Raw genomic sequence first — 26,501 nt, forward strand, 5'->3', positions numbered from 1 at the left:
TACAATCAAAACACTATCAAATATATTATTGTGTGAAGTATATTTTCCGAATATCATTAATTCATTAAAATTGTTGAACATCATTTAAGTTTAATAAGTATAATGTGTATGTTCTGCAATTTGAACAAATGTTCTGCAAACTAAATATGTTTTGTAGAATAAAACATTTTATAATGTTTTATATGCAGTACATGTACGATTTTCAATATTTTGAATAAAATAGTGATCTTTGTAGAACATAATATGCAAAATAATATGTTTTGCAATGTTTTCATGCAAGATATTAGTCGCAGAACATAAGTGATCTATGTGGTCTCCAACAAGTCTCCATAGAACTTGACTCTTATAATCAACATTACATAAAATTAAATACCAAATTTGTATATAATTATTAAAAATAATAAATACATATACGTACGTTAAACAAATTTGGAACACCAAATCTTGATAGACCAAATCTTGATAGACCAAATCTTGATAGTTAAAATTTTAAAAGTTGGTCAACTTTGGCTCCATAGCCGATGGGATACCAAGTCAGTTTGAGAATAGCTATTTGGGTTAAATTTTTTAAAATATTGGCTATTTTTATCATTTTTTCCATACGTTCTCAGTTTAGTATGAACTATGAGGTATGAACGTCTAGACTCTATATATTGGATTCGATATAAGTATAAATCTTCAACATATACTAATAGATTTGTAGAGAAGAATTATATATATAACAAAAAGCTCTGATCTAAATACATTGATATAAGTTAACACCGATTAAGGACACTGGACACACAACTACAAAACCACACTGAAACGACATTCTCCGACCACACCAACGACAATTGTGTAAAACATAAAACTCTTTTCCTTTGGTTTAGTAACAATTGAGACTTTTTCACATCAGCTACTCACTTGTTATACAACATTCATTTCCAAATCCCACTTCTTCTTTGTGATTTCAAGTCACTGGGTACTATATATACAGTATCTAAACACAGTCCTCCCTTAGAATGTGTACAGTCTATCTGTTTCATCGAGAACCTTACTTCAGTATCAACAGCTAAATCGCTGACCACGAATTCGCCTACCTTGTACTCTATCCAGCGTCCACGTTTTTTATTTCCACTGCCGTAGTCTAGTTCATTTTCATCTAAATAACACTGGCTTGATGCTTGCTGGCCATCTGAAGTAGACAATTCAAATTTTACTGGTTTAATATCCCATCCATGAGTGTGTTCAAAATTGCAAATGCGTCGTCCAAGTCTTTTTGAAAACCTTCCAAGGTGAATCCTAAATGACAGAGTATATATATCTGGAGGGAGAGGAAACTTTACTGATCCATCTACTTCAAACCACCATATTTGCTGCAAATAGGCCATGACCTGGAACCTGCAGCCAGATATCAAATTATTGGTGCACTAAGAAACTCTGAAACATATGTTTCTTTGCTTAGAACATCTACAGATAGCAGAAGCAAGCAGACAACTAGTCTATTGCCTTGGTGGCAAAACCCCCACCACAGGACAAAATATATAAACAAAATACAAACAAGATAAGACCTATCGCAGACTTCAAAAATATTAGTACAATACCCCAGGATACATGTACAATCACAAAATAGTCATATATACATAGCATACAAGCAGAATGCATCTACAAGTACATATTAGTACCCGGAATACACATTTATAAATTAAAACTCACATATGCAAGATGTAGAATCATCAAACATGATCCGCTGTAATTTGAAGTTTATTTTGTAGTGCCATCTGTACCAATGTGCTATATAGAAAAAGAAAAACCCAACCTAACTGGACCATACAGGCCTAAATGACCGTTTTCCTAGAAAAATATTAGGTTGTCAAATTTGTACAGATACATATACACAAGATGAGTGAGGCAATTTAAATCACAAAAATATGAACAAGTACAGAATGCAAGAAAGACTACCCATCCCAGGGTGAGGGGAGAGGGTTTTCAAATCAGGTAGCTCATTTACTAATGGCAATGGCTCCTAGTTTACCACGTAAACAATGAAAGACATCCTTATATTCACTCTCTCACTACACTTCTAATATTGAAACTGACAGATTCTGTGTGGTATTTTGGATTATGACTAGTGCCAAAGCACCAGATCACGGGCCACATGCTTCTTATTCAGGTTTAAAAAAAAAAATGTATTACACTATTATAATTTCCAGAATCTGTGGATGAATACGTACACCAACTGTGAGCCCCATAGTTAATTTATGTTTCAAATGATGATTTCAGCACATAAAAGTGTGCCTTGAACCTCAACTGGCATTGACCCCACATACATGACAGCAAGTTAGGTATTGAAACAGAGCACTTTCACGACAGGGATACTTAACCACATGCTTAATCATTCTAACAATGGTTAAAAGTCAATACAACATTCACAGTTTTTTTCACTTCTCTACATTAAGAACATCGAGAATAATTATACTTAAATATAATGTAATCAAGCTCTATGAGAACACTTCTTGTTTCACTATCGCCACTTCATATCCAAATAAAACTCCTAATTTGCATTTGCAGGACTTTGATATTTCTAAAAGGTATACTTGATGTAACTGAAGAATGGAGATGACTCACTTTGAACTTTTAAATTACGTAATAAGATAATGAGAAGACAAATCCAACTCTTGTGTGCCTTATATACACCCCATTAAAAGAAATAGAAGGGACTTAAAAAATTTAATGTGTGTGTATTAAGACAATTTACAAGGTTCAAATGTTAAGAATGTTTTTAAATTTGAACCACTTAAAATGATCCCTTGGAATCAAGCTGAAAGTATAAAAACAATTTTTTTATCACAAATTGCCTAATCAATATGAATACAGCAAGTGCAAGATAAATACATATAATAGGTTACAAACACTATCTTCAAGGCTTACATATTTAAAGTGTTGCCTGAACTGATTCATATGTCACCACTACCACACTACATATACTCAAGTTTTGTTTTTTGATAATCAATAACACTCACACACAATTCGTCTTTGACAATGTTTGAACCATCGACCTCTCATAAAGGGAGCAAAGGGGGTACTGGGACCAAGAGGTCTTTGGTGAGTTTACTTTTCAGGACGAGAGATGAGGGATGGCAACACAGAATATGCATAATGCGATAAATAGATGTTCAAAGCAACCAGACCAGACCAGACCATAAAGTAATAATATAATACTCGCATACAATATGTATGGCAACAACCAAGAACAATAAATTTTGGATAATGACAAGGAAATGCATTAGGTGTACTATTCAAGTAAACAGGTTAACATGTAACCCCTTGTATTTCTCAGCCTTAAAAGAGACAAGGATTAGTCGAATTTCATATAGTATGTTCACACTAATGATGTACAGAAACTTTTTAACAGAATTCTGGGGAGTGCACAAGCACTCAGAGATGATAAAGTCCTAAAACTAGTACCAGTCTCAAACTATTTGTAAACCATATCGAAAGTATTGATAAAAAATAATGCGAAGTGCAAAAAGTAGCTCAAAATATGTCTAAATCAAATAGTACAATACCATAAAATATTCTCCCCGGGTAAGATTTACTAAAGTAACATAAATATCTTGCAAGTCACGACACAAAGGATAATAATAAATACACCTCACGCTTTAGATCTTTATATGTCAAAAATAGAGTATACCTTACTCGATACCTCAGCTTGCTAAGCCGAGTACAAATTATACCTCTGTATAAACTCAAAGTATCAATCCCCTGAGCGTGTCAATAACTCAGATTTTTCAAAGATTAATGGGCTGAAGTGTTTGGTCTGAGCGAAGAACAAACTCTTTAAAATACATACAATTTCGCTTAGTATAGCATTAACCCCTGTGGTATAGGTGGAATATCTCCATTGGCATAAAAACTTTTCACTACAAAAAAAAAAACTATATCATGGTTCCTTCTGCCTAACCACTCCACATATACCTCTACATCAAGCATCACTCCAACTATGTGTAACCTGAAAGCATCACATATCATGAAATAATGATACGGAGATCCAGGTTTTAAGAGATACCCAGTTGAATTTTCAAACGAAAAGCTACCTGATATGAATGTGCCACATTCTGCAAATGAACTTTGTGATTTTATTTTCTGGGTGTCCATGGCTTTTAGCTCGGATGTGCATCATCACGCACATGTCAACTCACATACAAGTACAACTCTGAAAAGTGGTAGTAGATGTACAATTAGTTGGTTCATGCCTAGATTAAAACTTAAAATCCTTTCATCATTTCTTGGAGAAACTTATTTCCCAGCATCTCACAGGCCAACCCTTTAGCGTGTGTTATTTAGTGATTTCGTAAAACACCTTAGTTGACTCGGTTTTACCATTTGTGGTGTATAAAATGCATAATCAAACAATAAATAGAATAGATTTAGGTTCATTGAGATTAAAAATTGAGAAACAAAAGTGAACTTTGGATGATTAGTACTCCTAATATATAATAATTAATAACTACAGTCTTTAACAACTTAAGTTTCTATTTCATCATATTCAATAAAGTTTCCTGTTACAGAAGTCATTTCCCTACAGCCTTCAGCACCAGCATTATATGTATATATATATATATATGGACAGATATACAAAATCCTCTCTTTCCTCATGACCCATTATCCCGCATACTGCCTCAATCAACTCTGCTGTCTAGTCTACTGGAATATAGATATAACAATTCACACACACAATAGACATGCACAACACTCGGAAATTAGTATAAAAAGCACCAAAACCATTTACTCAGCAAAGAAACGAACTGGGAAAAAATTGAAACTAATACATTGGCAGCTAGCAAAATGATATTTAATTAAAATTAAAACAAAAAAAACAATATCATTTCCGAAGTGATATGCAACGGAGATGAAGAGTTGATGGGGCCTATAAAGATACTCTGCCCTGTCGTCACAGCAGGGAAGAAAGAAGTAGCACTGAGCAACAAAATTGCGAATACGTGAAGCATAAAACGAGTGTATAGACTGTATAGACTACCTAGTCAATACAAACAATCATTCGGTGAGGCCTCTCTCTAAAAGGGGGACTCCCTAAACGGGTGCATTCCGTCATACGCCACTACGGAACAAGGACTAACCAGATTGTTATTTGCAAATTAATGAGATATCGTATACACTTTTTTACACTAGATTATACTACACGTATTTGCGATTGTTCTTGCATACCCTTGCTTCCTCCATGCTCCTAAGATGGCATGAAGTATCTTCCTAAGCAGCTCCTTCAACTCTTCCTCTTCCCATTAGGTCACTCCCGAAATAAAAAATGCGAACTATTTTTTCTTTCATCAGACTTTATTGCTAGCTTTCAATCAAATTATATTAGTTCTAATTATGTCAAATGAACGATGTTTGGTGAAGTTTTGTGCATGTCCGTTGTTAGTAATATTGTGTATTTTGGCCTTATTTGTTTAATGAAAATTTACCGATTTGGAAAATGATAAGGTTGGAATATGAAATGATAGGAAGTGATTTCTACAAAAGAGATTAATAATGAGAAAGTGCGAACAACTGTTGATTTACAGGACCAACAAAATAATTGGTTATGAAAGCACAGGAGAGAATGGTAATCAAGATATTAAATCATCCACATAAATGACAGCAATTTACATAAGTCAGCAATTTGTGTTTTACTCTAAAATGGTAGTTTGTTCATATAATTATGTCGTACTAAACATGTGATATGCTTTCCAAGCAGAACAAATTCTATGTAAAAACAGTATCAAGAAAGCAATCGTTATCAAATTAAATAACAATAATATCAGCGAATTTACTCATTCATCAATATATCCCTATCCCTATTTCAGAAAAGGCAATTTAGACATAATGCAGCCACAAATAGCAAAAAGGTCATTGCATGTAATAATCAACCGTACACAATATACAATAAGTTTTAAAAGTTCAAACCTAGATTCTTCGGTTGGAATCCAGTTCCAGTATCTCCGATCTTCAATCCCAGTTATGGACAATGCTCTTGCTGATATTGACATGCAAACTCTTCCACTGATCTTATCCAGCCATACTTCCTATAAAGTCTTAAAAATCAGAAAATACAGAACAACAAGTAATAAAACATTTCATCTGAATCTTAGTAAGGCTTGCATTCTCTACTTGCCAATCTTCACCACACATCCCCATACAGTCAAAATAAACAAACATAGTTACGCATATCAAATCAACAACAAAAGTGAACATTCAGAAATGAAAATTGGGGTTTCTACAGGATAAAGAGCACTCTTAGTCCTAATTTATCTCTGTCAGGTAGTTACTTACTAAAATACACCAATTCGAACAATAAAGTAATATCAACTCATTCATCCCGTAGATACCGTCAACACAAGCTAACATTCTGTAAATAACCCCCCTCGGAAAACATTAACCAGAAGTGGCGAACGAAATTAAATGGCATCCAATTCCAATAGTAATCTCGAAAATCAGTCTCACAACAATTACTCTAAAAAAACATATATAAATTCAACCAAAACCCTAGCAAAAAAAAACAGGAATTAGAAAATGCAAAGAGATTAGAGTGACTGACTTTGTTTCCGCCATCGAAAGGAAGAGGGCGGGAGAGAATGGCAAAAATGTCTTTTTTAGAAAGATGCTGGTACCTCTCAGGAGGCAATAAGTGAAGCAGATCTAGATAATTGTTAGGCAACTTAGAAATCCAAACGGCGTCGGAAGAAGCAGCGCCACGAAAAGCACGATTAAGACGAGCCAGATTACAAATCTCGGGGGGAGTTAAATATAAAAAAACACAGGCAACGCAACTCTCAGGGATGTCACCCAGTCCAGGTCCTCCTAATCCGTTGGTCGAACCGTTTAGGTTCGACAGTGACGCGCCCATCGCAATCACCCCTTTCCCTTTTTTTTAAATTAGGTTTTTTAGTACTAATAGTTCTAAATTAGGTTGAAATTGTAGTTGTGGAGTGACAGGAGGAGGTTGGTAGTGGTGAAAAAGGCGTGATTTTCAGACACAAAACAATCCAACAAGAATGTTGGGGAAAAGTGTGAATGTTTGAGAGAGAGAGAGAGAGAGAGAGAGAAAGTAAAATGTTCTTATCTAACAGTTGGGCATGGGCTGTACTCATTTACTCATGTGTCCCTCCTTATTTCGGTTTTGTTTTTAGGCAAAAGTTCCTCCTCCTCATTTAATTGCTTTAAAAATTATAATAAATTGAAAATAATATAAATTTACTTGTAGAAGAACACGAACAAGAAATTGTCTCTGTTATCACGTTAATAGCTCGAAATGGCTTCAGGTATATTTATTTCTGAATTTTAATCGAATAAAAGCTATTAACTATAAAAAATAAATTTTATCAATTCTATTTTTTCGCAATAATTCAATGAATCATTACGGAAGGGTTGGTTGGCTCTAAAATTAACCCCGGCCAATCATAGTTGAGGAAGGGACCCTTGTTTTTATACATAAAAGTAATAAATTGATTTACACAAACATGTTAAATGGTACTCCCTGTGTCCCAGTCATTCGTATACAAATGGTTTGGGCACGGAGGACAAGACATAATAGTAAAATATTGTTATTTTTGGTAATTTTGGTAAATCAATATATTTAATTTAGTAAATAATATTTAATTTAGCGAAAAGAGAGTATAAAATTGGGTAAAGTGGTGGGACCAATCAATATTTAATGGATAAAGTGGGTGTAATGGGAGTAAGTAGTGGATGTAGTTGATTTTTATATTATTAAATTTTTACTATTTTTGATAAGTTTTGAAATGTATAGAATTAAATGGGACGTCCATAAAAGGAAAGTGTAAAGAAATAAATGGGATAGAGGGAGTATTATTTTACTCTTCTTGCTTTTATGGTTGTGACCAAAACGATAGTTATCCCCTCTTTAATCAACCGAGTCAACCCTCGCGGACGTCATTCCTATTATTTGGATTGTCATAGATTTACTTTTGGGTGAAAAACCAAAATACACACCATTTGGGGAGATTTGCCCAAAATGCTGATTGGCGGGGTTTTCCGCCCTAAATACCTACAGAATACGCATTACTCACATGCGGATTCATTTTTTTCAAAATTTGTAAATAACACGCATCTACAACATGCGTATAGGTTTTTTGACTTTTAGCAAATATGCATCATGAAGATACGTATTCTTTGTATTTTCAAAAAAAACATGCATTCTTAACATGCGTGTTCTTTACAAGTTTTAAAAAGTCTGAATACGCATGTTAAGAATGCGTAATTCGTGGGTATTTAGGGCGGAACTCGCGCACAAAGACATTTTGGACACTAGAAACTGAAAAGTGGTGTATTTTGACTATTATTTCTTTACTTTTAATATTATCTCAACCATATTATTTTATTTTTAATATCATAAATTAATTTTACATTCACTTCATATATTTTATTGAAAAATTACCAAAAATATTAACTTTTCATTTTTTTTGCAATTATACTGTTTTTTGAATTTTTTGCCAAAAATACGGAATCAACCAAATCAAGCAAACATGCAACTAGTTCAATTGAGTTTTTTTGGTTGCATTTCATATTGCATGAAATTCGTCGAATTCGTCGAAATTGCATCTAGTTGAATCAATTTGCAGAAAACCGTATTTTTGCAAAAAAGAAAAATAAAAAATAATATTTTTGTAAATAAAAAGTAAATTGTAATTTTTTAAAAAAATGATAGTATTTTTGCAAAAAATATTTTTGGGCTGGGGCATTTAAAAAAAAGCCCTTTATTTTTTTATATCATACTCATGTTAATATTTTAAATGCACGAACATATCTCGTATTATGTGCATACTAGCTTAAAATATGTGCGATGCATAAATCTTTTTTTTTACTATTATATAACTTATTAATAAATTTAAATTGAAATCGTAAATTTGCTCATTTAAATTTTTTAAATGACATTATTTTATTATAAATATATTAATACCAATATTTGTTCATTATTTTTAATAAGAGATATTTGAAAAAGACAATGATACTTATTGAACGATATAATTATGTCGATACTTTTACGTATTTTTACAAAAAATGATTATATTTTAACTAAAAGTTAAGTTTTAGTTTGGATCAATAATATATGAATTACGCTTAACCTAATATTAATTTTATTTTATCTTGAATTAATAGTTTACATTATTGTATTTTAACCGGGGATTAATTACACCGACAAAATTCAACTAATTATCTTTTTGGTTTGAGTTTAATTTTTTAATCACATTTCAACATGATAATTTTGTTTTAACTCGTACAAATAGTATATATAATTTTATTTTACCTTGTCTAATTTTATTTTGATAAATTAACTTATATAGTATATTATAGATATTTATAATATCTATATACTAATTAAATTGTTTATTATAATAAAGATTGTTATAATAGAATAAGTTGAATTCTTTATCAGTTATAATAATATAGATATATATATCAAAATGAATTAAAATTTAAATTGGTATAGTAAATTGACTTCAATATCAATTAAAATTAGATTGACCGAATGACTGACCAAACTTTTAACGTTTCGTCTATTATAATATAGTACCGATAGGTTTGTATGTTACACACAAAATATGAATATACGCATATTCATTATAAGATTATCGTATTAATTTATACGTTTTATTTGTGTACAAGATCGGATTTTCGTAAAATATTTAGGTATTCAGGTCATTGAGTCGGACTGCGTCAGACCTTTTTCAGCTCGATTTGGGATATTTTTGGCCTAAATCAAATATGTTGACATTTTTTTAATTCAATAATTTTTCACATATTATTATTATTGTTAATTAAATATAAAAATATATATTTTATACCATTTACGATCCACATACATATATATCATTAATTTTTCATTTATCAATTATTTTATGCTAAATTAATTGATTATTTGTGTACTTAATATACATTTTATCCATGTCAAATGTATAACCCTTTTATGCTGAAATCTATTATCTTCTATTTATTATATATATATAATAGAGCAAATGGGGGTTGGTTGAGACAATTTATTCAATTAAAATTATAGAAATACCCCTCATAAATATATATTAATAAATATTAAATTTAACATCATATATTAATTACATCCAACTCACTAATTATTATTAATTTTATATTTAATATTCCTTCATCATTGACTCTTAATAGCTTAAATTATTAATGTCTTCACCAATATATACTTATCTCAATTTAACTATAGTATAATTCATTGTCACACATTTAACATTTAAATACATTATACACAAACATATACATATATTAAAAAGAATAAAAACTTGTTCATATCTAGAGTACGGTCGTTATGGAAGACTCAAAAATATAATTTTAGAGTAATGTTTAAACAATATTTATATTTAATAATTTGATGCATCGATATACCATTTGTTTCGAAACAAACGGACCTGCGTTTTGAAAATTTCAATTAGCTAAGACAGTGATAATCGTGAGTAATGCAAACCCAGCCTAAAATGTTAAGGCAACTAACACAAATAAAGGTAACTAAGTAATGAAGGTAACTAAGATGCAACGTAGAACATGTCCGTGTATTGCGCGGGTCATTGAGCTAGTTTAATATAAAGACCCATATATATATCACTCCACCACATCGCACTTTCTCAAAATTTTACTATATTTTGTTCATGGCATTCCAATGGATTCTAACCTCGGGCACCTTCAAAATCAATATTCATGCGGTGTATGTTGATGAACCTTAATGTTTATACAATGTATGCGTTGATGAACCTCTTGAAAATGGTAACGTATGAGGAATTGAAGTCATCTACCGCACAACAAACGGTGTTATGAAGCATCTTACTCATGGAGTTTTTTCAGGACTTTCTCGTTTGGCCTTTGCGAAATCCGTTATGAGCTGCTTATGTTGCTCCTCGAAGAGCTCACATTGAAGGTCATGGTGACATCATTATTGAAACCGATAACTTTGATGCTTTTACTGTGTTTAGCAACTTGGGTGCTCCAATTCCATTCTGCAATATCGCATCTCAGATCGACATATTATTTCATGATAGGCGATGTCAGTGCTATGTTGTTTATGTGTTCCTCGCAAGAAAACGCGTGGCTAGGTTTCAGGAAAGGTTTTCCATGCACACAGTGGTCATCTTTACACTATTAACCATCCAGTTGGAGGGATTGTGGAGCTCCTCGACTAGGATATGGGTATAGGCATGACCATCCCAACTTCATGGATATTGTTCTCCACAATACAACTCCAGATCCCGTAAACTTGGATGTTAATATTGGTCATGGAGGTCAGCCCCCCTACAAAGCATCATGAGCATGTGTCATATAAGCAAGCTATTCAACATCAACACTTCATTGATACTATAAATCATGAATTAGAAGAATTTAAAAGAATTGATATATGTGATTTCATACCCTTTCATCTTGGTAAAAGGGTAGCTTGCTGCAAGTGGCTTTTCAAAACTTTTTTTTCTGGTGGAACCGCTGACAACTATTATTCAGGTTGGTAATTCTTGTTTGCTTCTTGTTTGCAAGATGGTCAGTGATATTGACTATGGGGAATTTTTCCCCATGTTACCAAAATGACAAAAATGAGGGGCATCATTCTAGCAATAACAAGTATTAACAACTGTCATAGCATGCAAACAGATGTTATCAATGAATTTTTGCATAGTGACCTGCATGAGATAATTTATATGACATTGCCAAAGGGCTATTTTGGACTAGGAAACATAACCACTCTCAATCAACCAGTTATGCAACCCTAATATAGGGGTGTACGCGGGGAGGTTTGGTTCGGTTGGAAGGTAAAAATCAAATCAAACGGTAACTTGCGATTTTCCAATATCTCCATCCATAACCAAACCGCCGGTATATAAAAATCAACCAAATCTACCCACGTGATTGCAGTTGGTTACAGTTGATTTTGCGGTTCAACCGCTTAAATATTAAAAAAACTAAATTTAATAAATATTGCATATGAAAATTATAAGCCTTTACAAAATAAATTCAATAATCCTAAAAATTCAATAAGCACGGATATATTTAATAGTTTAGTAACATATTACAAAAGAAAAAACTAATCCTGAAATATAAAAGTTGATGCAAAACTTTTCGGACTTTATTTATATTGCGTTAAGTCCAAGTTTCAATACTTGAGTAACTTTCATTTATATGTATATTTCAAATATTTTTTTAAAAATATATTAATTTATGTAATATGCGGTTGCGATTGGATTTTCACGGTTTTTGAAATAATGAATCTGCAACCAAACCGCAATTTAGCGGTTATCACAAATTACATCCACAACCACCCGCATTTTATAATTAACCGTAATATGCATACCGGTAGCGGATGGTTTTTGCGGTTGAGCGGATTGAACGTACAACCATACCTTCATCAACTAACCAGTTTACAGACCGGAGGAATCTTTATACGGGTACAAGCAGGTACCTCAGAACGAACTAGTTATTAAATTTATCTATAGTTTATTCACCTTTGTTACATACACAACTATTACTCTAATACTTGTGTATGTTGATGACCTTTTAATAACAAGAAACTTTCTTTGTACTTTATCTTCTGGCTTAATGACCTTTTGACCCTTAAAGTATAGGGTTGTATACCCATCAGCCCCAAATGAATGGAGTCGTACCCTTTGACCCCTAAGGTTTCAAAATATGTACCCTTTAGCCCTTATCGACATTTAAACGACATATTGGTAAATATTGGAGGGGTAATAACGTCTTTTGCTAAAAAGTAAAGTGACGATCAAGTTTTATATACTTTTTGAACCCTAAAAATTAAATCATTTTACTTCTAAACTAAATGAACATCTTAAACTTAATTGAAGCGGCGATTACGATAGCGATTAGCTGAGAGGAAATCATTTTTGTGGATCGTTCAACGGCGTATAGCATCAAGAGCTCTGTTAGTATTTCTCCTACCTTTAATTTATGTTTTAGCAATAAATTTTGATCGGTTGCTTGATTGTTATGCTTAAAACTCTATGTTTGCATATGCCGGTTATTGTTTAACCCTTTATTGTGTTTACCCATTTGTTCCTGATATATTATTTTTGTGTATGTTAAACCTTAATGACATACACAGAGTGATCAAATGTATTTATTTGTGTTTTTTTGCTAAGCGTATTTATTTGTGTTTTAAAGGTGTTGAAAATAATTTTTTTTGTTGAAGGTGATGATGTTATAAGTATAAGTTTGTTTCATGGAGGGAAGTTAAAGTGGATTCTCATAACTGAATATATAGGCATGGTTGTAAAAATCAGAAATCGGAACTAATCGGTTAAGGTACCGATTAGAGATTAATCGGTAAATGGGGGAAATGGGTCTGAGTTAACGGGCCATAAGTGCATATCTACTAATTAGAATTAGAAGTCTTGCACTTCATTTCCTTACAAGAGTATTACTATTAGGTTAGTTTAACTGGTTTTATCTTCTAAGAACAAGTCCAACAGTCTCTTAACTCAATCCTCAAATATAGTATTAAAAATTAGTTCTTAGTGAATTAAGACTTGAATAGTACTGTTTGTCACCAACAATACTACTTATACTTGTTATTTATTTAATATTTTATTATTAAAAGTATATCACATCAATTAAAATTTAACATTTAATAGAGAAAAAGAGATAGTGGTCCCCTAATAAATTATAAATTAATAGTTAGAGGATCCTTAAAAAGATGAGGAAGTAATTAAAAATAAGAAGTGAGAGGACGCTATTAAATTTTTAAGGAAGCACTAAGAGGCTGTTGGAGCACAAATTTTGTTCAAAATCCTTATAATCAATGTTGAGAGGCCATATAAGTAGTCAGTTGGACTTGCTCTAATTTCTAACAACCAGCCGCCCATTCAAAACCCACCGTCTTCTAGTCTCTTTCAGTCGCCTACTCCGCTTATTTTGTAACTTTATCATCCATCTCCATCATTGTTGTGGAATAAAAACTAGAGCGCGTTAGTAATTAATGCTAGGGTTTGTGAGTTTCGAGTTTTAATGGCTGCTCTCACGTTCGGGACTATCAGTCCTTACAATATGCTTATGTATCTTTATGTAGTAGAGAATCAAGCCAAAACGTAGTTCTATGTTGAGGGGTAGAGCCCTTTATATAGAGGTGAGTTTAGGGTTAGACTTGTGTTGGGAGACTTGGTGGACAAGTCTCCAACTTAGATGGCGATTAGGATTCCTTTAAGGAAAAGAATTCCAAAACATTCTGTGTAAAACTTCCTTAAAATAGCTCCTTTCACATCCCCAAATTTATTATTTGTTGGATTTAGAAAGATATCATAGCTCAATAAACTATAAAGACAACTATAATAAAAATACTTGCATTAATATAAAAAGGTGTTTACAAAGATGAAGAATGATTGCAACTTGAAAAGTAGATCTACAACTTTTAAGAAAAGGAGGCTACAACTAAAAATGGAAAATACTAGGTTAGCTATGTGTTACTTGGTGTGGTTTACATGAAAAGGGGTGGTTATTTATAGGATAAGAATTAGGGTTTTAGGGGTGTTGGCTAAATCCAAGCCATATATTTGCCATATGTGTTGGTAGAATCTTGACCCTTGAATGTAGCCAACTCCCATTTTCTTTCCTTTCTTTTCTTTTCTTCCTTTTCTTCTTTTTCTGCTTCCACTTTTGCCCTTCTTGCATTTTCCTTTTCTTTTTCTCTTTTTTTGTTTTTTCGTACAAAATACTTATAAAATCAAATAATTAAATTATTAAATTCGGGAGCAAGCAATAAATAGGTATTAATTAATGTAAAATTATGAGATTATCAAATGCCCCCATACCTATCGTTTGCTCGTCCTCGAGTAAAATCAAAAATAAAAATGCTAACTAAGAAAAATCCTATGCTCCTTTTCGTAGGCGTGATGAGAAATTTTAGGTTTATCAACTCGTTAAACCCATAGACGATCTCTATAGGAGGAGTGTTGTCTCCTAAGGGTTTACAGAAGATATATCCATAAAATCTTTGAGACAATTTAACAAGCATCTACCTCAATTTTACTCTAATGTTCATTGGTGTTAACAAGAAGATTTTATAATTAAAATACATGCCTTAATGACTCTTCTAATTATAGCCGGGATGTGGGTGACTCGAATCTATCTATGTAGACTTAAAATTTTTACAAAAGATCCCAAGGTGTGTAGTGAATTTAAGTCCTTTGATGAATTTAACTGTCTAAGAATATTCTCTTTTTCAACTAATATTGAACTAACTCATTCCCTATCAAAACAAGTATCTAGCCAAACTTTACAAAATTATTCTTTTTTTTTCAATTGGCTTTATGATGTCTGTTTTCTTAGGCTTTCTATGTTACCCATGTAGCGAGTTTTAGGTCAGTGACTCCCAAACCAGATGGTTTCAGGGCACTAGGTTTTGAAATCCCCCGACGAACTTAATAACTCGAGTAACAAAGACCACAAAACAAGACTAGTCAATTCTATTTGTGCCCAATATCTAAAGATTTTTGTTTATAAAAATAATGGGTATTGAAATAGTTTATTCATCAAATTTTTCTCTTTTTTTTTGCTTTTTGCATTTTTCTATTGTTTTTTCTTTTCACAAAAATTTGATTCGACATTATTTTAACATGTGGGTTCTCTCTCAAGTATCGAATAACATTCCTAGACAATCTCTCCAACAAAGGTCTTGTGCAAAAAGTGTCGTTTTGGGATCTAGAGTGAAAACCGTTCAACACAAGTTTCAAAAAGACACCTTGCTCAGCTACGTTTAAATAATCTAAAAGGCACTATATATATAAATTTTTGAAAACATGCTAACACCAACTACTATTAAAGTTCAAGAGAGAGTAAGACAACTTAGCTAAAAATGTCTCTATTTTTTTTTGATTTTTTTGATTTTTTGATTTTTTTTGCATTTTTTATTTTTTAAGAATTACATTAAAACCCCCCTCATACCTAAATCATGCATTGTCCTCAATGTATGCAAAAGAGAGAAATAAGCAAGGATAATGATGAGAATATACCTGATAAAGGATGAAGAGAGTTAAAACTACCTACTGAAGGAGGCTTACTCGATCATGGGTCAATGAGGTGGATGGCCTCTTCCTCGGAATCGACTGACAACTCTAAAAATGGTTTGAGACATTGTCCATTATCTTTGAATATGTCACCATTTTTAGAATTTTCAATTTCAATAGCACCATGAGGAAAAACTACTTTAACAATGTAAGGGCCCTCCCATCTTTGATCTCAATTTTCGGGGAAATAAATGAAGCCTATAATTGTACAAAAGAACCTTTTGACCGGGAGAAAAGGATTTTCTCTAAATTGATTTATCATGAAAAACTTTGGTTCTTTCTTTATAAATTTTAGCATTTTCATAGGCATCATTTCTCATTTCCTCTAACTCGGATAATTGCAAATTCCTATGATTACCGGCAATGGGTAAATCAAAATTCAACTCCCTAATGGCCCACAAGGCTCGATGTTCAATTCAACCGGCAAATGACAAGTTTTACCAAACACAAGCCGATAAGGAGATATACCCAAGATAGTATTGAAAGCGAGGCACATAAAGCATCTATCAACTTAGTTGACCAATCCTTCCTATTTGAGTTGACAGTCTTTTCTAAAATATGTTTGATTTGCCTATTTGAGACTTCAACTTAACCACTAGTTTGAGGATGATAAAGGGTGGCCAATTTATGAGTGATCGAGTACTTTTTTAAGAGAGACTCAAATTGATGGTTCTTGAAATGTTTGCCTTGATCACTATTAATAGCTCTAGGTGTACCAAATCGAGAAAAGATATTCTCTTTTAAGAATTTAAGAATGACCTTGTTGTCATTAGACTTAATTGGAATGGCCTCGACCCACTTAGACACATAATTGACCGCTAAGAGAATGTAGAGGTTGCCAAATGAGCAAGGAAATGGGCCCATAAAATCTATCCCCCAAACATCGGAAATTTCGATAATAAGGATCGGATTCATTGGCATCATATTACGTCTTGTGATATTTCTTAAGTGTTGACACCTACTACAAGCGGCAAAGAATCCCGCGGAATCCTTAAACAAACTAGGCCAAAAGAAACCACTTTGGAGTATCTTCGCAGCCGTCTTTTTGGCACTAAAATGACCTCCACAAGCTTGATCATGACAGAAGGAAATGACACTTCTAAACTCGTGATTTGGGACACACCTTCTAATGATTTGGTCCGGGAAATACTTGAAGAGATAAGGGTCATCCCAAAAGAAGTATTTGACTTGTGAAAAGAATTTGGATTTATCTTGCTTGGACCAATGAGTCGGAATGTTGTCGGTGACAAGGTAATTAACAATGTCGGCAAACCAAGGGAGGGTAGAGATAGAAAGAAGGTGTTCATCCAGAAAAGATTCATTCAAAGGCAAGTCAACGGTTGACTCTACTACCAATCGAGAAAGATGATCGGCAGCGGCATTTTCGGGCCCTTTCTTATCCCTAATTTCTAGGTCAAATCCTTGGAGCGACAAGATACACCTAATTAAACAAGCTTTTGAGTCCTTTTTCAAGAAAAGATATCGAAGGGCGGCATGATCGGTGTAAACAATGATTTTCGAACCAATAAGATAAGACCTAAACTTCTCGAGGGCAGATACTACAACTAGAAGCTCTTTTTCGGTGGTTGAGTAATTAAGTTGGGCATTATTTAAGGTCTTGCTAGCGTAGTATATGACATGAGATATCTTATTGATTTGTTGCCCTAAAACTGCCTGTTGGTGAGACTGCGTAGCTGTATGAACAGTTACGTGGTAACTCAACACGATAACAACACTAGAATATGATAGATTAATAATACTACGTCTACACAAGAAATCAGGAAGAATGAAGATAAGGCAAATATAAAGAATCAGAAGATTAGAAGAAGGCCTGAAGTCTGTTTATAGGTCACTGAAAGAAGTTCATTGATATGATCATGCCTCAGTGAAGAACAAAGGTTAAAGACGTTCAGAGTTTCAGAAATATTGAAGATTCAGTATACAAGTGCAACTAGAAGATTTCAGTGTATTGGCATTGATTGAAGATAGACAGTGTTCGAAGCATAGGAATCTGAATAATTGAAGACAGGGTATGGACAGAGGTTAATGAAGACGTTGTCTAAAGTACCATAAAGGATTCCATTGAAAGTACATTTGTTTATTAATAGTTAGTGTCTGAAGCGATAAAGTTGTTGCAAGCTTAACAATTTAATCAAGGCTATAATAGGAAGACCTGAATCGGGGTTAGTCGTCTGTGAACCAGACCAGTTGCACTAACTGTCAACAGCCCGTGAAAGGAATCTGGATATTATTTATAGAAGGATTGTTAAGTTGAGGAACGTACTTGGATTGAACGTTTATCTGTTAAAGTACGAGAAGTGGTGTACGGGGTATACAGCTAAACAGCTCAAGGGACTGGCGAAGCTCAAAGTTTAATTGTTAAATTAAATAAATTTATTTAGTGGACTTTAATATAATTTATTTAATAAACTTAAAATGATTTATCTTATAAACTTTAAATAAGTTTATTTTATAAATCTAAATTAGTTGGTCTAAGTGTTTGGTTTGTTGTACAGGAGGTCGCCACAGAAAATAGTAAACTCCTCTCGCCGCACAAACAAGCACTCTATTATTACTCTGGCCGCCACAACCTTTAGATTAAAAATCCAAGGCAAAGACGGCGCACAGAAGTGCTGATAGGTCACCACAGGGAGTTTGATTAAAATAAAAACAAGGCAATGTTCACCTCCTCTTAACCTCTAGTCGCCATAGAATTATTTACAAGGGTGAAGCTGCAGTCGCCATTTAGCACTTAACAATTTTTGTAACCCTTAAAATTAATGATTTCTGATTTATTCTTTTTTCCATAAAATTTAAAATTCTTAAATTTAAATTTTTCTTAGATAATAATTTATGTTTTATTTTAATTTTTAAGAAAATTAAAAATTTTTGAAAATTAGATTTTACGTAAATATTTATTTTTGATTAATTAATTTTCTAAGAAAATTGAAAATATTGGAAATTTTATTTTTTAAATTAAGGGTTCATAAGGGCACAAAAATAGTTACTAGATTCATCCTCTCAACAGGGTGCGTCTATTGAAATTCGTCTGTCGGCCAGGGTATCCGAAGTAGTGTCACCACCTCAAGCATAAACAATTCTTAATGCACAAGGATAGGTTACACACACAAAGGAAGAGTTGACGTAAATAAGAATTTCGACCATTTTGCGGTCATATTCGATTGTTTAAGGTTCTTTAATTGACCAATTGCCTGTACATGTGTTAGGAGAGGATATTGATCCAATAGCCATATGTCAGTGGTCAGTGTCTACCTCCCCAGGCTTAAATCCCCCGGATGCATCTGCGGATAGTGGATCTAACATAGGTGCAGATCGACAACTTGTTGACAATGATTCAGATATTACCCGATGAGTCACAAGGAAATGTCTTCACAGACATTAGAAGGTACTTTGATCTTTATGCTAAATTCTTTGGATCATTGTTAACCTTCCCAGAGTTCAAATCTGGAACCCAAAGAGAAACTAGCAACTTGTAGATTATGACTTAGATTCATCTGACGAGTCTAACAAGGATGGGGATTTGCGAATCTCATTACACCACCCGTGACCTCCTTAATGATGGCTAAGGTGATTTTCCTTGCAGGTACAACTGGATTTTGGAGCTATGAGAGGAGTGATACACTTGTGAGAATGAGTGTAAACACGAGTGGAGAGAAGAGTGAAACACTTTTGAGGTACACGAAACAGAATCACACACTCACGGTGAGGAAGAAAGAGAAACACCATATCCCATCCCCTATCCCTAAACATGGTTCTTGATACTTCGGGTCTCGAATCTGTTTATGATTGGAACCTAACTTTTAGGTACCTAACATTTACAGATTGGATTAGAATACTTCGAGACCTAACAAGTTGGGAGTTAACAATTGGTAATAATTGGTGATCTCACAGTTGGGAGGTATAAGGAGTTGGGAATATTGGTTAACAGGATGATCAACAGTGAAGCCTTCTTGCAGCATTTAACAGGACATGGTTGATCAAACTCTGACTTATTATTTCTTTTCCAACCAAGTAAAAATATGAGAACTCCTTCAGACAACAGCATACATTCCTTCTCTAAGGGGGAGATAAAAGCTTATATAATAGTTTGAAGGATTCCTCAACTAAGGGGGAGAAATAACAGGGAGGGGAAAAAGGTAAAGCACATGTACACTACACCACACCATTGTTGTTTCTAACTACAGATCCTATTATACGGGAGTGGTGGTAAACACAAGGTGATTTCCTAGTGATCAGAAGAAGTGGTTTGGTTCATCACTATTCTTCATAAGGGAAGAAGCTGTTCTCTGATTTGGAACAAACTGACTAAAAAGCGAGATTAGTACAAAAAGGGGAGTACCATTAGTTCTTATCTGTGGATCCTATAGTACGGGAGAGGTGGTAGACGAAGGTGATCTCCTTTAAGCAGTTGATTCTTATAGGGGGATAAGCAAGAGAGATATGCATTTCTCAACAGGAAATATGGTTGTACAAAAGAAGATGCTGATGATTAATTCAAGACTGGGAAGTATTATCTGGCAGCGATTTGAAGAACCAAGGAAATGAAGATGAAACTACTTAAAAATCAGTTCAGTGCTAGAGGAACAAGCATCTTTCATTTCAGTTACTCAAAAAATCTGGAAATACAGTATTTGATCCAGAAAACCAGCAGCATTATTTACAAGTCCTGGTACATTACTTTTTCTAGTTGTTAGTTGAGTTATCCTCTCTATTTAATTTGTTTGTTAGGATTAACAATCAAATAGGGGGAGATTATTGGTGAGACCGTGTAGCTGTATGAACAGTTACGTGATAACTCAACACGATAACAACACTAGAACATGACAGGTTAATAATACTACGTCTACACAAGAAATCAGGAAGAATGAAGACAAGGCAAATATAAAGAATCAGAAGATTAGAAGAAGGCATGAAGTCTATTTACAGGTCACTGAAAGAAGTTCATTGATATGATCATGCCTCAGTGAAGAACAAAGGTTAAAGACGTTCAGGGTTTCAGAAATGTTGAAGATTCAGTATACAAGTGCTACCAGAAGATTTTAGTGTATTGGCATTGATTGAAGATAGACAGTGTTTGAAGCATAGGAATCTGAAGAATTGAAGACATGGTATAGACAGAGGTTAATGAAGACGTTGTCTAAAGTACCATAAAGGATTCCAGTGAAAGTACAGTTATTTATTGACAGTCAGTATCTGAAGCGATAAAGTTATTGCAAGATTAAGAATTTAATCAAGACTATATTACGAAGACCTGAATCGGGGTTAGTCGTCTGTGAACCAGACCAGTTTTACTAGGCGTCAACAGCTCGTGAAAGGAATCTGTGTATTATTTATAGAAGGATTGTTAAGTTGGGGAACGTACTTGGATTGAACGTTTATCTGTTAAAGTACGAGAAGTGGTGTGCGGGGTATACATCTAAACAGCTCAGGGGACTGGCGAATCTCAAAGTTTAATTGTTAAATTATATAAATTTATTTATTGGACTTTAATATAATTTATTTAATAAACTTAAAATGATTTATCTTATAAACTTTAAATAAATTTATTTCATAAATCTAAATTAGTTTATTTATATAAGTTATATTTAAGTTTATCTCATAAATCAATTTGGTTACAATTTAAACTTAAAAAGAAAAAGAAAATAAAAAAGAAAAAAAGAAAATACAAAAAGAAAAAAAATAGAAAAAGGAAAAAGAGAAAAAGAGAAAAAGAGAAAAAGGAAAAAAAGAATAAAAGAATAAACGTTTGTTTGGTTTTGGTTTATAAAAGAGAAGTAAGGTACATATACATGTACTAGTTAATGCCTGGTTGCCATAGAAGTTGTCTGTGTGCCTTTGCTAAGTACACTTGTTGTACTAGTACACTAGTAGTCGCCACAGGCTCTTGATGTCGCCACAGAGCACTCCTCTCCTCAGCCACACAATTTTATTGGATATAAGTCTACACTACAGAAGCAGAAAATAGAGTTGTTTTGTTTATCTTATTCTCCAACAAAAAGGAGCTGAGGATTTGGAGCAAAGAATTTATAGAGAAGCTCAAGCTTTTTGTTTATCTGTTTAACTTCTCGTCGAAGTAACGTTATAATACCCGGTTTAACTCTTGTATATTCTTAGGGGCATTATAATCGTTACCCGGTAATTAAATTCTAGTACAAACAAAAGTTAGATCATTGTATAGGATTTGATTTATAAATATTTGTAAAAGCTAGGAACTTTGTTGTTCTTAGAATATAACCGGTTAATTTATTTATCGGAGTGTAGAAACACCCCCGAGGATTTATATACGAATATATACTTCCCCGAATATCTTGTGTTCCTTGTTTTTATCGTTCCAAATATTATTCCTCTCAAGAACACGAAACCACTAACCGGGCACTACATCTTATATCCACTAAAGATTCGAAAGAATTTTTAATTTAATGATTATCGTATTCAACCCCCCCCTTCTACGATAATTCGGGACCTAACACTGCCCCAACTGCATAGTCGGAGGCATCACACATCAACTCAAAAGGCTCATTCCAAATCGGGAGATTTAATTATCGGGGATGAAGTCAATTCTTTCTTAAGGTGTTCAAAAGATTGTAAACAATCACTATTGAACTCGAATTTGACATCTTTGGAAAGAAGATTGGTCAAGGGTCGGGCTTTTTTACTGAAATCTTTAATGAAACGCCTATAAAAACCCGCATGTCCTAAAAATGAGCGAATTGCTTTGACCAATTTTGGTGGAGGGAGACTAGCAATGAGATCAATTTTAGCTTTATCAACTTCAATTCCCTTTTCCGAGATTTTATGACCAAGGACAATTCCTTCTTTAACCATGAAATAACATTTTTCCCAATTAAGAACGAGGCTCATTTTTTTACACCTTTTTAAAACTAAGTCAAGATGGTTTAGACATTGATGAAAAGAAGAACCAAAGATGGGAAAGTCATCTATGAAAATTTCTAGGAATTCACCTACCATATCGGGAAAAATGCTCATCATGCATCGTTGGAATATAGCAGGGGTCGTGGTCAAACCAAAAGCTAGACGACGATAAGCGAACGCTCCGAAAGGACATGTGAACATGGTTTTTTCTTGATCTTCGGGAGCAATGGGGATTTGAAAATAGCCGGAAAAACCATCTAGGAAGCAATAATAGGAATGACCCACTAACCTTTCTAACATTTGATCGATGAATGGTAAAGGAAAACAATCTTTTCTAGTGGCAGAATTGAGTTTCCTATAATCTATACACACTCTCCAACCCGATTGAACACGAGTGGGGATTTGCTCGTTATTCTCGTTGGTCACTACGGTAATACCCGATTTCTTAGGTACTACTTGAATCGGACTCACCCACGAGCTATCAGAAATGGAAAAGATGATCCCATTATCTTGGCACTTAAGAATTTCCTTCCTAAAAACTTACATCAAAGTTGGGTTCAACCTCCTTTGTGGCTCCCTAACTAGTTTAGCATCATCAACTAAGTGAATCCTATGTTGGACAATTGTCAGACTAATTCATTTAATATCAGAAATACTCCAACCTATGGCTTCCTTATTCTCTTTAAGCACACTTAAAAGTTCTTCTTCTTGAGATGGGGTCAAATTAGAAGCAATTATGACGGGAAAAGATTTATTAGGTCCAAGAAATATGTACTTAAAAGTGTTAGGAAGAGGTTTGAGTTCTAATTATATTGGACTTGGCTCAACTGGTTCACTAGCTTGATAAAGGGACAAAGGGAGTGGTTCAAGCTCTTGGTTAGTTGTAGGAATGGTGGACTCTAAAATTTCATTGACCTCATTAGTATAATCGGACTCAACCCAATTTTGACCAAAATGATTTAGGCACAAGTCAAGAGCATCATCGACACTCATGGTTTCATGATCAAGCATTTTATCAATTAAATTTATTTCCATGTGTTGGTCAAAATAGTCATTGGGTTGGTTCCCGACATGAAAAATATTGAGATTAGTGGTCATATTTCCAAATATTAGTTTCATTAAACCGTTCCTACAATTAATCAAGGCATTGGATGTGGCTATAAAAGGTCTTCCTAGAATGATCGGAATTTGATTTTTAGGATTTTTGACCAGTTCAGTTTCTAGGACCACAAAATCAACGGGAAAAACAAAATCACCAACCTTAATCAACACGTCTTCAATTATTCCCTTAGGAATTTTGATAGAACGGTCAGCTAATTGAAGTGTGACATTGGTCTTTTGAAGTTCACCTAGACCTAATTCTTGGTAGACAGAATACGGAAGAAGATTCACACTAGCACCTAAGTCAAGTAAAGCTTTGTCAACAAAAGTGTTGCCTATGACACAAGAAATAGTAGGACAGCCGGGGTCCTTATATTTCACGGGAATTTCATTCGAGAGAATCGAACTAACTTGAGATGTCAAGAAGACTTGCTTAGGAACATGAATGGTTCGTTTATGAGTACACAACTCTTTAAGAAACTTAGCATATGAAGGAATTTGATGAATGGAATCTAAAAGAGGAAGGTTGACCTTTTCTTGCTTAAAAACTTATAAGATCTTCTCTACTTGAGCCGATTGTTTGTTCGAAATAAGTCGTTGATGATACAGAGCTTTTGGCATAAAGACTCTTTTGTTAGACACATCGAGGCTAGGTTTCGAAGGTGGTATAATCGAATGAGTTGTTTCGCTAGACTTGAAATCCTCGGGTTGCTTCGAATGATCTAGACTTGGACTCAAAGGTGAGGTATTAGGTTTTGAACTCGAATTCTCTTCTTTGTTAGCATCAACACCAACTCGATTTCTCACTTGATTTCCCGACCGTAGAGAGATGAGGCCGTTCATATCATTAGATCTTTGATTAAGCGAAAATTTAGGATTCACCTCGGGTTGACTTGGAAACTTATTCTTTTCGCGCTCACAAATCGTGTTAGCTAATTGACTCATTTGAACCTCTAACTTAGATATGGCGTGGACATTGGAATTCAATAATTTTCTATCTTGAGTCATGGTTTGCATGAAGGCTTGTTGAGAATGAGTCAAATTAGTTTAAGATTTTAGCAAAATCTCAATACTCTTTTCTAAGGAATTAAGTCTCTTATCTGAATCATTTAACCCGGGAGGATTCAAGGGTGCTTGAATTGGGTTTGGATAAGGATTTTGACTAGAAGTGGGGTAAGCCTTTGTTAGCTATTGAACCAAGTGTTTCATTGTGCTTACTAGGCTCCCTATTAGGCTCCCTAGTAGACTCCAACAACATGGTCTTTTCCGCTAGTTCCTTGAAAAACTCCCAACCTTGATCTTCATCTTTTTCCATGAATTTACCTTGGCACATAGACTCTAACAACGCGGTTGTAGAACTATCTAAGGCCTCGTAAACAATCTTACAAAGTCTTCACTTTTCTATTCCGTGGTGGGGACATTGGGACAAGAGATTTTTAAATCTTTCAAAATATTTCCAAAAAGACTCGTTTTCCTTTTGATGAAATTGATTAATCTCATTTGTAAGTCTCGTAGTCTTATGGTTTTAAAAATATTTTTTTTAAAAAATGACTACGAATCCCTCCCAAGTTGAAATAGAATTAATCGGTAGGCTATATAACCATTTTTTGTATTTTATTTAAGAGCGAAATTGATTAGTCTAAGCCTAATGGAGTCCTTAGTCAATTGTTGGAGTTTTTGTAAGGCACAAACCTCCTCGAATTCATGAATAAAAATATACAGATCCTCACCTTCACTCCCGGTAAATTTAGGTAACATCTTAATATGATGACCTTTAATTTCAAAATTATTACCATCAACCGGTGGAAGAGAAATACAAGAAGGTTGGGCCCAACGGGCGGGGTAACGATCCTTAAGAGAAACTGTCATGTTTACTACGGGTTCAAGAATTTCTACGGGTTCGAATTTCGATGAGGAAGTATGCTCAATTGGTCTCACTAACCTAGATGAATTATCTCTAATCCACGTAGTACGCATAAATAGGATATGAATCAAGTAGCAAATAAGTGCAAGAATTTAAAACACGCAAAAGAAAAGGTGAAAAATCGAAAGAAAATTCTAAATCTATGGTTCCCTAAAAATTCTAGACTTGCTCCTAACAAAAAGATATTACTAAAAGTCACAAAACTAAAAGCATTCTATCTGATTGGCCAGGTAGGTGCAAGCATTGCCAAGAGGCTAAACACCGGCCTAGTCACCAATCTAAATGGCTAAGTAAGCTTTCGTTAGCCTAGACACCAAAGAATGAATACTTAGAGATTTGATCATTTCAGGTTTTTTTCCTAGTTGAGTGCAAAGTCCTAGGGGCTAATGTCTACTTAATTTTATTATAAAGGCTATGGTATGCAAAATGATGGATTTAATGGTTGTGGGCCAAGGAAAGAGTGATGAAATCCCTCCCCTTATCTTGTGATGTGATTTTGCCCTTAA

The 26,501-nt window shown here is 33.8% G+C and overlaps 1 protein-coding gene, 1 non-coding gene and 1 pseudogene across 2 annotated transcripts; 1 reads left to right on the forward strand and 2 right to left on the reverse strand.

Annotated features, from left to right (window-relative positions):
* Window positions 1-696: 696 nt before the first annotated feature.
* Window positions 697-7,125, reverse strand: LOC141693121 (F-box protein PP2-A15). Its single transcript, XM_074498125.1, has 3 exons — window positions 6,578-7,125; window positions 5,947-6,065; window positions 697-1,380 (listed from the first exon to the last, which is right to left on the reverse strand). Exons 1-3 carry the CDS (start codon window positions 6,884-6,886, stop codon window positions 918-920), a joined length of 891 nt encoding a protein of 296 aa, XP_074354226.1. The 5' UTR covers window positions 6,887-7,125; the 3' UTR covers window positions 697-917.
* Window positions 7,126-16,664: 9,539 nt separating this feature from the next.
* Window positions 16,665-25,940, reverse strand: LOC141691746 (uncharacterized; annotated as a pseudogene).
* LOC141694368 (small nucleolar RNA R71) lies at window positions 25,475-25,581 on the forward strand. The gene has a single exon (XR_012563682.1). It is a non-coding gene; the product is annotated as a small nucleolar RNA R71 (small nucleolar RNA).
* Window positions 25,941-26,501: the final 561 nt, after the last annotated feature.

This window comes from Apium graveolens, chromosome 10 (assembly GCF_009905375.1).
Source record: "Apium graveolens cultivar Ventura chromosome 10, ASM990537v1, whole genome shotgun sequence".
Taxonomy (NCBI): Eukaryota; Viridiplantae; Streptophyta; class Magnoliopsida; order Apiales; family Apiaceae; genus Apium; species Apium graveolens.

What these genes read in the sequence shown, in the direction of transcription:
- LOC141693121 (XM_074498125.1), bottom strand. Translation starts at nt 6,886, where the DNA reads ATGGGCGCGTCACTGTCGAACCTAAACGGTTCGACCAACGGATTAGGA. An exon ending in CTTTCGATGGCGGAAACAAA is followed by an intron (nt 6,066 to 6,577) that starts GTCAGTCACTCT and finishes AAGACTTTATAG; the next exon opens with GAAGTATGGCTGGATAAGAT. An exon ending in ATTCCAACCGAAGAATCTAG is followed by an intron (nt 1,381 to 5,946) that starts GTTTGAACTTTT and finishes ATCTGGCTGCAG; the next exon opens with GTTCCAGGTCATGGCCTATT.